At 30.0% G+C, this 15,298-nt stretch overlaps 1 protein-coding gene across 1 annotated transcript; it reads left to right on the plus strand.

The window, feature by feature from the left end:
• The first annotated feature begins 2,461 nt into the window (after window positions 1-2,461).
• Window positions 2,462-14,194, plus strand: LOC122520928 (T-box-containing protein TBX6L-like). Its single transcript, XM_043641250.1, has 6 exons — window positions 2,462-2,591; window positions 5,626-5,779; window positions 10,148-10,478; window positions 13,350-13,499; window positions 13,615-14,134; window positions 14,190-14,194. The coding sequence occupies exons 1-6, from the start codon at window positions 2,462-2,464 to the stop codon at window positions 14,192-14,194; spliced, it is 1,290 nt and encodes a 429-aa protein (XP_043497185.1).
• The last annotated feature ends 1,104 nt before the right edge of the window (window positions 14,195-15,298 follow it).

Below are 15,298 nucleotides of genomic sequence, written 5' to 3' on the forward strand. Positions count from 1 at the left end.
TCCTTTTTTTTTTCAAACTTATCTTTACAAAGGAAAAATTTAAATGAAAGCTAAATAACCAAATTTTTATTGTTCATTGATAAAATCAACAAACAAATATGTCCAAAGAATGACCAGTGAAAGTGAGAACTTTCTTCTCTAACCTAAACATAACTTATCGATGTACGTTAATAGATGAACGTTGAGATAAATAATACATTAACAAAATAAAAATAATTTCTCGAAATACCGTTATTCTTACTAGTTGATAGTATCGTTAAAGATACGAAAGCCTTAATCGAACAAATGAAAATCATTATTAAATAAAATGTCGTGAAGAAGTTAAATGTCCTGCCTTTCTAATCTATGATGATATAATAAGAATGAATATCAGATAACATAATACATTAATCATATTCTCGTTAATATCACGGTATAAAGTAATACTTACTACTTAATCATATCTCAGACACCATTATTGAATAGAAAAAGATTAATATTTTTATTAGAAAAAAAAATATCGAAGGCAGGTAAGTATTTCCAAGTTCTCATCGGAACGGCCATCGAAGATAATATCTGCAATATTTTTTTTTAACGGAATCGGTTACATTTAATCCACGATTTTTGATAATAGAACAATGGCTGCGTTTCGTGGGCCGACATTTTAAACGTTTTTTCACAGTCGCTAAAAGGGGTGGCGAAGAAGAAGAAAAAAAAGGGAAGGAAAAAGATAAAAGAGAAAAGTGTTTAGATAAGTATCAAAACAGAGTGGTTCTACTTGTCTCGCCAATGGACAATCCTGATTTTATCTTTATTCTTCGTCCCCGAGCCGAGAACAAACTATTAACAACTGTCTCGACGGATTTTGTAATTTATGATGACGTTTTCTCTTCTTTTGGCATATTTTGTACGCACGTAAACATTCTCGCTGTTTTTACGGGGCTCAACGAAAAATGTTTGTTCTTAAAATTGCTGTTCCAATTAAACATTGGTTTGCCTAAATATGAAATTTTTCTATAAGTGCAACTTAATTGTCTTAAACATTTCGTTATCTTTCAAATCCGAAACACAACTTGATCATATTTAATGATAAATAATAATGCGTCAAAATTTTATATACTAATTATTTATTTTTAAATACCGTTTTATTCTAATAAATCATATAACAAGATATATAATTAAAAAAAAAACTTTTTCACACTCACACACATAAATTTTATTTTAAGGGGTTATACGCAGTTAGGATTTTCAAAAAATCGATTTTTTTTTTTTTGCATTTTCGGAATGTACATATATTTAAGTATATTCTCTGAAAATTTCAAATCGATCCGACAAATATTCTTCACTTCATGTAAGCTGCAAACAAAAATTTTTAACTATGTGTAAACGTCTCTTTGAAACTTTAAACGCGTTTTTCTCAAAACGGTATTTTCAAAGTCGGTGATCTCAATTTTTCAAAAACGGCTTAACCGATCGATTTCAAATTTTTACACAATCTTCTTAGATATATTCCTCAGGTATTAAGTATAAGGAATAATTTTTAAAAAAATTTATTACTATTTTTTTGTAACAATTTAGAGCGAAAATTTTAGTCAAAAACAACAACTTTTTTTCAAATAAACGCCATTTTGTCAAAAATCAAAATTTTTATTATTCCTTGGTTTTAATACCTGCATTAATCTATCCTTTAAAAGAATCCACCATATTTTTTAATTTCGAATAATCCAAACCGCCAAAATGGAGATCACCGCCAAACGTCTTTTTTTAGAGGACGTTCAGGAAATCATCTACAGGAGCAGTGCAGATTAATATTTTTACAGAATCGACGCGCTATTGTATTCTCAAAAGTTCACTCTATTTGAATTACCAACAATTTTTTTTGAGAAATAAAAACTGTTTCTAGAAAAAATTCATGAAAATACGTCTTTTTCGAGCCTCGCAACTGCGTATAACCCCTTAATGTTAACATCGATATGACAGGTGAGTGGGCTTACACATGTTAGAAAATCCACGCACACTCATTTAGATCCATCTAGCAAGCGTGATTTATAGTTACTTGTGGCAACCCTACCTACTTGTTGCTTCTAGGATGTAACGTTCCAACCAAGTAGAGGAAGGAACCAATTGGGTAAGTTAATAGGCGTGGCATACGGTCGAGGGCGGTAAACTCGACCAATCAGAACGTTAGATTCGTTGAAGTACTTGTTACAAACAAAATATATTCTAGGGAAATTTTTTTCAGTGTTTATACGAAGATCAAGGGATTTGAATAGTCAGTCTTCGTTCGGCTACCGGTCGAGCAACTGTTTGTTGGTTAGTATTTCGTGCGCTTTTTTCCATTCGACGAATAATTTTCTTCGTATTATACGAATTTTGTAAACCTGTGAATAATTTCTTCGAAAGAATTTTGTAATTTCGTTATACATATGTATGTATATATGTATGTGTGTATATATATATATACACATATATAAAAGTGGTCATGTTTCCGCATTCTGTACCCCCAGCTTCATTAATAAATTTCCCGTATAGCCATGGACTTCAACATCAGCAGAAAGAAGAACAACTAGAGTTCGACAGACAACAATTTGAATTAAATCGTCATAAATTAGGTATTTTTTTCATTTATTTAACATTTTTTTTTAGATTTTTCACTTAGATACGACATCAAAGTTTTGTTTTATTTAATATTTCTTAATAATACAATACGCAAATGAGCCCCTCGCCCCTCGCACCATGCACATGCGCACGTACACATACACATGCCACGATCCCACGCACGTGTGTGTATATATATACATATATATAACTTAACGTCCCGTCACATACATACACACACACATATATATATATATATATATATATAGGATAAGTCGTTAACCATTTCTACTCTACACGAGCTTTCTTCGGTCAAATTCACTTTTATTCAAAAAATCAATAATTCAAAAAATTCTGTGCCTTAAGGCTTAGGACTTTTCTTACTCACCCATCTGTTCTATATAAAATAATATCTTTTTTATTCTCCTTTTTTACGGATCGGTCACTTTTCTACTAACGTCTTTTCGAACTATTCAAAAGTATACACAAAAAGGTACGTTCTGAAGTCAAAAAAGTATTCGATTGCCGTCTTTTATTTCTTTGGTCTATTCATTCATGTTCTTCCTAACCATCTATGTGTTACTTTACTTTAATGATCTATAGGAAACTAGTAATTCAACGTACAAAATAAAATAGAATAGAAACGAGTTTATTACATAAGCACATAAGAAAATCACGAAGTAAAAGCTAAAAAAGTACAACAAATATTTTTATATTATATTATATTTCTGGTATGTATATAAAGACACATTAATATCTTGGAATACTTTATTTTAGTATTTCTATAAAAGGAATATTTTATCTCTTTTGTCAAAATAATATCAGATACATAACCATGCAATTGCAGTTACTAAACTTTACCTTTGGTTTATATATTGATTTTAAAAGTAATCCAACATAGAACTGAGCCGTTGATTTAAATATAGATATTATTTATATTTTTATAGAGAGATTATATATATATATATATAAAATATATTATATATTATTATAGTATGGTGAAAATATCGAGATGAACTAGTGTGAATGTATGTGAGAGAGAGAGAGAATCAATGAGCGTGATATGTAAGAATGACCTGCGTATTAATGCGTGATTAGTTTGCTAAAGATGACGCTACATAATCGACAAATCAGCAAAAAGAAAATGTTACAACGCTGTAACCCAATAAACGATACTTGTTAGACGAATACAATAGACGTATTGTACACAAATGTATCTGTATATATAAATATAGTTATTAGACGACTACAGTCGACGTTAGCAATTAGACGAACACAGTCGAATTTAAACGATAGAAGTAGACGAAACTAGACTATAGAAGTGACGTTAGCGAAACTAGACTATAGAAGTGAAGTTAGACGAAAGTAGACGAAAGTAGACGAAAGTAGACGAGTCTAGGAATGTGTAGAAGAATAGACGTATAGAGTCGTACAGATGAATATACGATAGATGAATAGAAGGCAGCATAAAAAAATTGAAGAAACAAAGAAGCGAAGAAAAAGAAGGAGATAATCGAATCATAGATGAAAGACGACAAAAAGGGAAACATTACGGATAAACGATTAAACGGAACGAAGGATGATCGAAGACTATTATTAATATCTGTGTATAATTATTAAATTTTGATTATATTCACATTAACATTAGATTTACGGACTGAAACTAATTTGACTTATTTCTTCAAATTTTCTTTGCTACATATATATAAAATTTAAATATTATTTTTTTAAAATATATATGTCGATTGTTACTGTCGTAATGAAATATACGTAAATAATTAATTGTCTACCCACTTCTTCATTAACACGTTCACGTCGGGACGAAAATCTGCGTTCTGCCGCCTGAGGCGGGAGCGTTTTGCCGCGATACGCTTCGTGAGACGGGGCAGTATCGTTGCAAGCAACGCCGCCCCACGGAATAGTTAAGTACGACCCACAAATGGGTCACACCGCCCCGCGGGAATGAACAAGTGCGACCCACCGGTGGGTCCACGCCGCCCCACAGAACAGACACGTGCGACCCACCGGTGGGTCACCCCGGCGTGAACGTGTTAAAACAATGTTCGCCAATTTGTAAAAAAATAATGAACAAAAAACATCCGTAAATCTAAGTGTCAAAATATTATACTACGTTATATATAAAATTATACTGGATACGTAAAGATATATTTAATGCTGTATCCTTAATCTTACATACGTAAATAAAAGAGACAGGTAAAGTCGTATAAGGATAACTAGGTATAGTATAGTATTCGTCAATAGTAGTAGTAGTAGTAGTAGTAGTAATAGTAGTAGTAGTAGTAGTAGTAGTAGTAGTAGTAGTAGTAGTAGTAGTAGTAGTAGTAGTAGTACTTTGACGAAAAGGCGAGAAATGAGAGATCCTTACGAGATCTTCTTCTCTCGGCAAGATGAAAGATGCCGACCGTCATTCGAGCGAACAATCGTTATCTGCCGACTAGACGGTTTGATCGTGAAAGAAAAAAGAGAAAAAGGGAGGAGAGGAGACGACTGTGTGAGACCATCGAATGTTGGCAATTATCCTACTCCGAGGAGGCACAATGCGCACGACCGCAGAATTGTGGAGACAAGTGCGGCGGTACGTTGGGGGTTCATTCATGCGAGGAATCACGCGCTCCGATGGAGTTCCCTTCCTCAAAGGAAACGACCAACCCTCTTATTTACTACTAACACCACATTTGTGTTACCTCATCCAACTATCTTTAAATATCCCTTTCGAAAAATCTTACTTATTTAAAAAGAAAAACAGAAATCCCTCCGCCCGCCCCCCCCTCCTGCCTTTGATTTAAACACAACATTTTTATTTTTCATTTAATTTTTATGTTAAGTATCTTTTACAGAATAGTTATATATGTGGTTTGTGTATGCGTGTGCGCGCGCATAAATAGTAAAAAAAGATGAAATGATGAAAATGATATTTAACAAAAGAAGTGTTGTATATATATATATATTCAAGATAATCTCCGGACGAGATATATTATTTTGTTTATATATAAGAAATATCACAAATATTATTTGTTTAATTTACAGGAACATTACAGGATATTAATTATGGAATACCTAGGGAATTTTACATCACAGGACAACCCCTTCCTTACGAAGTTAAAGTCGAATTGTATAATTCATCACTTTGGAAAAAATTTAATGCAGAAACTACGGAAATGATTATAACGAAAAATGGCAGGTAAATATTAAAATATATTATTTATTTATATAGACTTTTCTATCAAAAAAACCGAATAAAAATTCTCACAGATAATAGTTCATTAGTTAATAATGAATTAGAAACGCGAATAACGAAAACGAATGAATTTATTGAAAAGAAAAAATATAACACAAAAAGAAAAACTTGTTCTTTCTAATGATTCTTGTTAAAAGAATCATTAGAAAGTGAAAATAGTAAATTTGTCGATGATTCATGAGAAAGTGGACAGTAAGCAGAACAACGGTTCTTAGGAAGAAAAGAAGCTTTGTCTCCAAAATTCTTTAGAATGGTTATCCAGCGTATCGAGAAGTGGTCGTCGGTTCGGCGCCAAAAGACCACTCCCCTTCTGTCGGCTCCAAACTTCTTTTTCCTCGATACCAACACCACCACCACCACCACCACAACCACCCTCGAAAGGTTGCGAAGTAGGTAGTAGCATTCGTAAAATGCTAAATTACTCAGTTTAGAAAACAGGAAAAGTACTTTTGTTCCTCGAGAGCAGCTTATACTTAAAACTAATGCATTTTACCTTTATCCCCTCCCCCGCTGCTGCTACCCCTATTGAATCTTGTTTTATCTTTTTTATTTTTTTCCTCTCTTTGTCGGTCGGAAAAAAGAAATAAAAAACGAAAATATATTCCAACGAACAATAAAATCCCCCCGCCATGTTTGTTGCGTAATATTATTTTTAAATTGTTTCGAATAAAAGAAAAATAGGAGAATAAATTATATTTATATGTTTCCAAATTGTACGAATATTTTTTCACGATAATATGAACTCGTGTTAAATTGTCTTTCGAATAAATACGTATGATTAACAAGTAACGCGGAAAAAATAGAAGATACAGAAAGAATTCATAAAATTAAGATACGATAACGTAAGCATGTTCACGTTCTAACCCTTTCTATATCGTTTTTATCACGTCGATCGAAACTTCTTATTTTTTCTTTCTGTTTTTTTTTTTAAAGAAGGTGCATCCGTACGACAAACGGAAATATTACGAAACTTTACTTCCGGCGGCGTGACAATCGTCCTCCTATTGTTGTTTCCGCCTTAAACTACGTAGGTGTTAGGTATAGATTAATCATTCTTTTTTTTTTATTATTATTATTATTTTATCTGATTCGAGTTGATTACTATATTTTGCGATAATGATAATTTCGCGAAACGGAAATTGTTACTAACGTTGATAAATTTTATTTATAATAATAATAATAATAATAATTCCATTCAATTCGATATGTTTTTACGTATATGTAGATATAAAAATCATTTATAAATGTTTCAAATAATAATCAATATCTCTAATAAGGTATTATTATCTACCTTATAATCCTAACAGCATATCTATAATAAATATTGTTATTACAAATTAAAATTATTATTATTATATTGAACAAAATATTCATATATATTATAATAATTAATTTTTACAAAATAATCATAAAAAGAACTAAATGTTTAATAACAATTACTTAAGATATATATAACAATTTATTATACAGAACATTCAAAAAGTTTGAGACCAAATTATATAGTCCCAACGTTTTTTTTTTTTTTTGAATACTTGCTACATCTTCTATAAACAAAGAGAACAGAAGAAGAACAAAGAACATCCTAAAACAATAACGATAAAGTCGAGAAAAGCCGTTAAAAACATTTCTTTTGTCAAAACTCATATGGGGGGCTTCTTCAAATGTCACAGCAAAAGAAAAGTCTCCTCACTTTTCTAATCCGTTCATCCGTAATTTCCGGTCTTTTCCAAGAAATGATTTTTTTTCATTGCATCAATGTACCATCTGCAAAACACGTGCACGTACTATATGTATGATATAAATAATATCACTTGCAAACTCGTAATAAACAAAATTATTTATCCGTGACATAAGTAAATTCTTTTTATATTTCTAATACTTATTCTTTATATCTGATCATCTACTTTCGCGTTCTTTAATTATTTTTAGAGAAAAACACGAAAGGGTTTATCTTCGTCACCTACTTTAACAACGTTCTCTTTTAATATTTTTCTTTCAATTTATAATTGCATCACAAATAATTCGCGTTATTTATATGATCGATATTTTGTCAAATACAAATAATAATTAATAAATAGATTTTAAATGTGGATTAACAATATTTATAATAGAAAATAAAAAAAACAAAAAAAATTACATCAGGATTTCGTATAAATTGATTTAAAAAAAAAAAAAAAAAGTACACCACCGATATTTAATTATAAATACCGACAACACAATTAAATATCAAATTTAAAATAATCCTATGCAGTGTTCCAATGTTTGAACATTGTTTTTTTTTTTTTTTTTAATTTGACTACAAAAATGAAATGTATTATTTGAAATTATTTCTTTTGTTTCCTTTTTTTTTCTTTTCTTCTTATAGCAGCTGGTGGAAGGTTAAAAAAAAAGCATTAGCAGAGTTACTATTAATAAATTAATTTAGGGAACACACTGTTATATGTTTATCAGTAGAGAAATTAGGCACGTGCTCCTGACGCATCGGGTACTTATGCATTTTTAATCGAGACATATCACACACTGCTACTTTCTTTTTTGATACCTAATCTCAAGCACAGAACAGCATCTTTTTTTCGAGTAACGCCAGACACGAGAAAGTTTGTCACACGAGACGATGGATTATCCATACGTCGCGACAGTGCAATTCTATTTCCCACTTAAAACGTCTACCACCTTTTGGCGTCTCTCAAAATAAACTTTTTTTTCTTTTTTTTTTGTTATCCATAGAGTCTCCTTTTATATTCATTTTCAGATAAGATAAAGAACACACACACACAGAACACATTAAATTATTTATTTTTACTAACCGTTCATCATTTTATTATGTTAATCTTTTATATTTATTTGATCGGTATATTAATTAATTATTATTAATTTGTTATTTAAATATAAATAACTATTTGACAATATTTTTAAACGAATGAGAATAACATCCCTTAATTTTAAATATTAAATACGTATTGTATTATAATAAATATTAAACTTGTATTTATTTATATAAAATTATTTCAATAATTAATAATTGTCCATTAGTCGAGATTTTTTGCTAACAAATACAATCTCTCTCGTAAGAAAAATATTTTTCTTATAGCTTGGAAAAAAAAAATTCAAAAATTACTACTTTGCGTGACTCTCATAAACAGGTTGGTGGTGGTGATGTTTTTTTTTATATGCTGAAAAATAGAGATAATAAAGGGATCGAGGGAAAAAGAACCAGGTTCCTTAGAAAAGGGAACGCAATTAGATATACGCAAATAAACCCCATAGGACCACCGTAGATTGACTTTTCGTTGACTTATCGGATTATCCAGAATTTTGAAATGCTTGCGCATTCGGTAAAATTGAATAAAAAAAAAAACAAAAGAAAAGAAGAAAAGAAGAATGTCGAAAGATACAGGATGCACCTTTTAACAGAAGTAAACAAACAAACTTTCCATTATACCATTCTTCTCCCCCTTTTCTTTTTCAAGGATGGCGCCAACTTATCAAGAAAAAATGTTAAACGATTTCGAATTCTTTTCTTTTCGTATTCCTTGTTTTTTTTTTTTTTTTTTTTTTTTCAAGAAAAAGAAATACCATTCATCAAAGATCCGTCTTATTATCTTTTTTCAATTTTTTGTTTTCGTTTATTATAACTTATCTCTCACTAACCATATATAAGAGTCAATTTATCAAATGATTTTTACGATCGGCGTAACGAATAAAATACGTTCTTTTCTTTCATTCATTCTCTCTATTTCCTTCTCTCTTCCTTTTCTTTTCTTATTTTTTTTTTATTTCTTTTGTCTAATTGAATTTCACAAGATCGATTATCTCTTTTCGACCCTTGACAAAAGTTAGCTACCGTATCTTGAGGAAAGATTTTAGCGTAATAAGCTCTTACCGGCGACATGACGAAGCAGATCAACGCAAAGATAAACTTGTCTCGTCTACGTCCTCAAAAACTGACTTTTCAAGAAAATGATTTATATTTCCAACTCTAAAAGCTTCTCTCAACCTTCGACCCTCTTCATCCTCTTTAATCCACTTTCTTCTATTGTTGGGAGAGACAAAGTCATTTTTTCTTTTTTTATTTAAATTAGATAGACCGAAATGAACGTTGTTATAAAAAAAAAAAAAAAAAAAAAAATTAACATAAATATATAATAAAATTAAATTAATTAAAATTAACATATATATATATATACATGTATTATATATAATATTTTTTTTATATACATTTTATAATACATATACATACACATACATACATATACATACATTTATATATAACATAGATATATTTTAATTTGTTTTTTATTTTTCACGAAGGCGAATGTTTCCATCCGTAGAAATCACTGTAAGCGGATTGGATAAACAAGATAATTATTGTATAATACTTGAATTGGCACTGGCCTCAGATCGCCGACAAAAATATGTCAAAAGCGAGGAAAGCGGCGAGGAAACGGATGTTAAAAGTTTCCATAACTCTGCCGCTAAAGGGTGGACGCCGACGAGTATTGCGGAACCACAACCAGAACATCATCGAAGGATGTTAGTACATCCTGATAGTCCAGCTTGTGGAGATCATTGGATGAAACAAAAGCCGATTAGCTTCAGTAAAGTTAAAATCACCAACGATATTTGTACCAGTCAACAAAACGTAAGTCTTTTAATGATAAAATATGACGATCATTTTTTTTCTTCCTCATTTCAATTAACCCGGTTTCTTAAATACAGAATTTTAAAATAATAAAATGACCCACGCGTTGCGGAGAAATTTTTTATTTATTTTTTTCAATTCCACGAAGTTGTTTTATTTCTTTTTTTTCTTTTTTTTTCTTTTTTTTGTTAATAAAGAAATAACGCAATACAAAAACAGAAAAGAAATAAAATAATCATTCAATTAAGTTCAAATAGTCCGAACATCGTGTGCACATTTACCCATCAAAAAGTTATACTCCAATGAAGCGATTTTCCTTGGTCCCCGTTTATCGTTTAACTTTGGTGGGGGGAAAGGGGGAGACATGACCATATAAAAATATTAAAAATAATAAAAAAATATAATGTACACCCCTGACGTTTATTTAACTCTCATTAATTCTAAAAAGGAAAAGAATTTTTTTACAACAATTTGTTTTGACAAAATGTGTTAAATATGAATTGAAATGAAAAGAAAAGAAACACATATGCAAGAATTGAATGTGTGTCGAGTCTTTGAATGAATAAAAAAGAAAAAAAAATCAAAAGAAAAGTACAATATGGAAGAATCGTTAAAAAAAAAAGGAAGAAAAGAGAAAGGAAAAGAAAAGAATAAAATGGAAACGAATAAGAATAAGAATAAAAAGAAGAATTTAAGGGAAGTGAGAGACATTGAAAGGTCTCGTTTATATACCAGCCCCGGTTACGGTGTTTGGACAGCTAGGGTTGTGTCCTTGGTCCTGTCTACCTAATCTTTCGATATAAGTGTCTCTTTTGCCTGCTCTGGTTTTGAATTACTCGTTCCCTTTTTCTTACCATCTTTCCATTTCCGTATGCGGGAGGTCGCCACACACCGTTCCACACATCCTCGTTGATTCTACTATACACACTTTCAACAAACACTCAAAAATAATTATTGCTTGGTACTAATACTAATGATATTTTACTAATAATTTTCATTCTATTTAAAAAAAAACAAATAGATAGATAATTATTTAACTATTGTTTAATCCGGTAAATCAATTTGGGGTTACAAAACTTTTTATTATATTACTTATATTTCTACCAAAAAGTAAAACATATATAATATGTATACCTATACGTAAAAAGTCATTAATCGCGACCAATGAATTTTTACAAAATAATTATAAGAATAAAAGGGAAGGGATTGAATTGCAAATAAAGAAAAAGAAAAGAAAACGAGAAAACGGAAGAAATAATTCCTTACTCTGCCTGTCTTTTTAGGATTTCCTTTTTGGTTCCTTTTCCTTTTCTCTTTTTTAAATTCGTCGTCCCTACGACAAAAATTTTGTTAAATCTTCTCTTTTTTCCCCAAGAGAACGTTATTCATCGTTTTAACACGTATATACTTGCCGAAAGGTCATTTGAGCGAGGAACAACGGCTTAACATATTCTGAATATAATGGTGAGTCAGTGGTCAGTTCCTAACATCAGGGGGTCGTTTAAATCAGCTTTAAGATAAGTGTTGGCGGTGTATCTGTGTACCTTAGGATTACAATTTTAGTAGGGAAAAAGATTGGTTGCGGGTATTTAAAGGAAAAGACGCGAAGAAAAAGAAAAAGAAAGAAAGAAAGAAAGAATAGAAAGAAAGAATAAAAACGATGCAGTAATACCGCACCGTTGTTCCGTGAAAAACGAAGATTAACATGGTCCACGACATTCTGTAATCGATATACCATTTTTCCCCATCTCTCAACATGTAAAACTTGTTTACGCTTTGATCAAGCATCTGCCGTCATCAGTATTAAAGGCGCCTGTCTCCTCCAGATTCATAGCCCCACTTTTCACAGTCTTTTTTGATTGTAAAGAAAATTCACAATGGGGGAAACACTTTTCTCGAGATATTGGGTAGCACTTTCTTTCAATAATTCATTGTTATTTGATTATTATTCAACAATTATATTTAATGTACTCTAACATGGCAAATTTTTTCTTTCAAAAATAATTTACTAAATTAGATATACAAGATAATATATTTCAATCGGATATATAATATAATATAAAGTAATTAAATATAATATAATATAATATAATATAATATATATAATATATATAATATAGTTAACTAACCAAAAATATGTGATTATTTCAGAAGCTTTTAAAATAATGAGCTTGGGAAAAAAAGAATCAATTATCTTATCGTTGCATCTACATTTTCAACTAGTCTATCTTTGTTCTACAAACTTTTTTCACAAAAGTAATAAACACAGGGAGATCTTTATTATTTCCTTCAATTTATTAATATATTTATTTATTTATTTATTTTTTTTTAAAGTGTGTAGAATATTTTTCTGCTGTGTTTTTTTTTTTATTTTTCTTTTTTGTTTTGTTTTAAACAAATACAAATCTTGTTCGACCATTACGATAATAATCTCTCATCCTCGTGTGAGAGAGGACACGTGATTCTAAGAAAGGTTGCAACGACAGAGCTCTCCGGGTTTTGAGAATTACGTCTGCTTAAAACGTAGTCGTCGGCTTTCTTATACCGAGGCGCCAACTTATCTCTGACACTGTTAGAGGCGGCTTCTTTTATTCGATTCCCCAAACTAATTACGAATTTAATAAAATTCTCTCGATCTCCGTTCGTTCTCTCTTATTTAAACCCGTAAGAAAGAAAAATAAATATATATATATATATGTATATATAAAAATAACATTTACATAACTATGACTAATTTAAATATTATACTTAAATTACTTTAAACAACATTAGAAAAGTTCTTCGTTTCTTATTTCTACATTTAATAAGGTATATCCCGAATAAATGTGTAACATTGATATGTTAATTTGTTTTATATTTTTGATTTTTCAGCAAATACTCCTGACATCCATGCACAAGTATCAAGCCCGCATTTGGATCGTCAAGTGCGATAACTTATTAAATCTTAGAGAATATTATTCTCATCCTTCGGCATTCTATACTCTCAAAGAGACAGAATTTATTGCAGTCACTGCTTATCAGGTAATTTGGATCAGATATTATATCAATTCTTATTTGCTTAGCACAATTTTCTCAATTATAAATATAATAATTGAACACCGATTTCTATCATAATCATTTTTTGGTTCTTTTTCAGAACGAAAATATAATAAATTTAAAAATCGCCAATAATCCATTCGCAAAAGGTTTTCGCAAAGATGGCCAATCTCGACACAAAAGAAAAAATTTGAAGGAAAACAATATCGCAGGAGATTGTATAGCAGAAGAAAAAGATAATTCGACAGAAACGAAAGATCATTTGTTAGAGGAAGAAATGAATGTTATGTTTCTAAAAGCGAACGAACAATCGCAAGCATCGATGACCGATTCATCAGGTACCGATAGTTATGAATTAAATAATAATAGAGAAATTCCCTCTCTCTCTAGTTCCTTATCAAATACTACATGTACTAGTACAAACAATGATAGAAAAACTCGACCACAATTTCATCGACCTTGGGCAGATAATCACGAAATTGAAAAGTCTTATGTATCTTTACCGTTGGTCAATGAATTAACTGCTGTTGTTCCACCAAGTTATTATGCATTATACAAGAATCACAGTAATTATTCACATTATTTTAATAGTAGTCTTCATTCGCAGTATAATTTTTATAGTAGACCACATTAATTTTATTCAATTATATTATATAAAATTTATTGTTCATTTAGGCTAAGGATTGTTCAATCTTATTGAATATATTTTTATATTAAAAATTGCTCGAATGATCAATTTATATAAAAAAAAAAATGTATAAGGTGCCATTTAAAATGTAATGGAATTACACTTTGTAAATTATTTTATACAAAGATTGCAATCCAGATCAATTACAAAATCAAATTTACATATATTTATAGATCTGGATAATCTATTGTAATAACAGCAATAACCAAAGGTTACATATATATATTGTTACATTATTATTCATTTTGAATGAAAAATAGAATTAATTGTTGTAAAGATTAATGAAATGCGGCGGATTTTACTTTTAATAAAAATGTTGATATCAGCATAATTTTATTATAATTACCCAAGATATACAAGTAATTGAACTATAACACGATAGATAGATTCCTAGAAAATGACGTGTTGTGTGAATATGGGACCAAGAGTGTTCATTATTCCTTCGTGTCATTATTTTAAGGTAATTTAGTTTTTAAATATGTTAAGCAAAGATCATGTTATACAGTACTGTACAAGTAGTGTTGTACAAATGTTTTTGCAATTTTTTTATCGTGTTAGAGTGAAACTGTGTTATATGATGCCAGTATTGTAAAGGAAGGTTCTCACAATTTATAATCCTGCTATAGTAAATAATTATTCAACATCATACTCGCTATACACTCGAATAATACAGTGGTTCCAAAAGTTCGTGTTGTGGTGCCCCGATATTGTCGTAACTTTTTTCATAGAGATCTTCGAAATATTACAAAATGTTTCATAATTTTATTACTATTTTCAATTCTATATGATAAAATGCAAAATTTAGCAGACTTCATGCAAACCATTAATTCACTTATTGTTAGTATTAACTGTTTACAAAAGCCTCTTCAAATAAAACGTGTTTTATTTATTTTTAACCAATCCTTTAATAAAAACAAGAAGCTCAACTTTTTTGCAAAGTAAACTAGTTAAAATTTGATATAGGGCACCGAGAATAGAACAAGTTTAAAAACCACTGGTATAACAACATTGATCATAATTAAGCCATAACATTGTTATTATAATTTTTCCGTATCATTTATGTTATATCAACGAAGTAGCATGTCTTGTAATAAAG

The sequence above is a fragment of the Polistes fuscatus genome, unplaced genomic scaffold (genome assembly GCF_010416935.1).
Source record: "Polistes fuscatus isolate 324 unplaced genomic scaffold, CU_Pfus_HIC Scaffold4, whole genome shotgun sequence".
Lineage (NCBI taxonomy): Eukaryota > Metazoa > Arthropoda > Insecta > Hymenoptera > Vespidae > Polistes > Polistes fuscatus.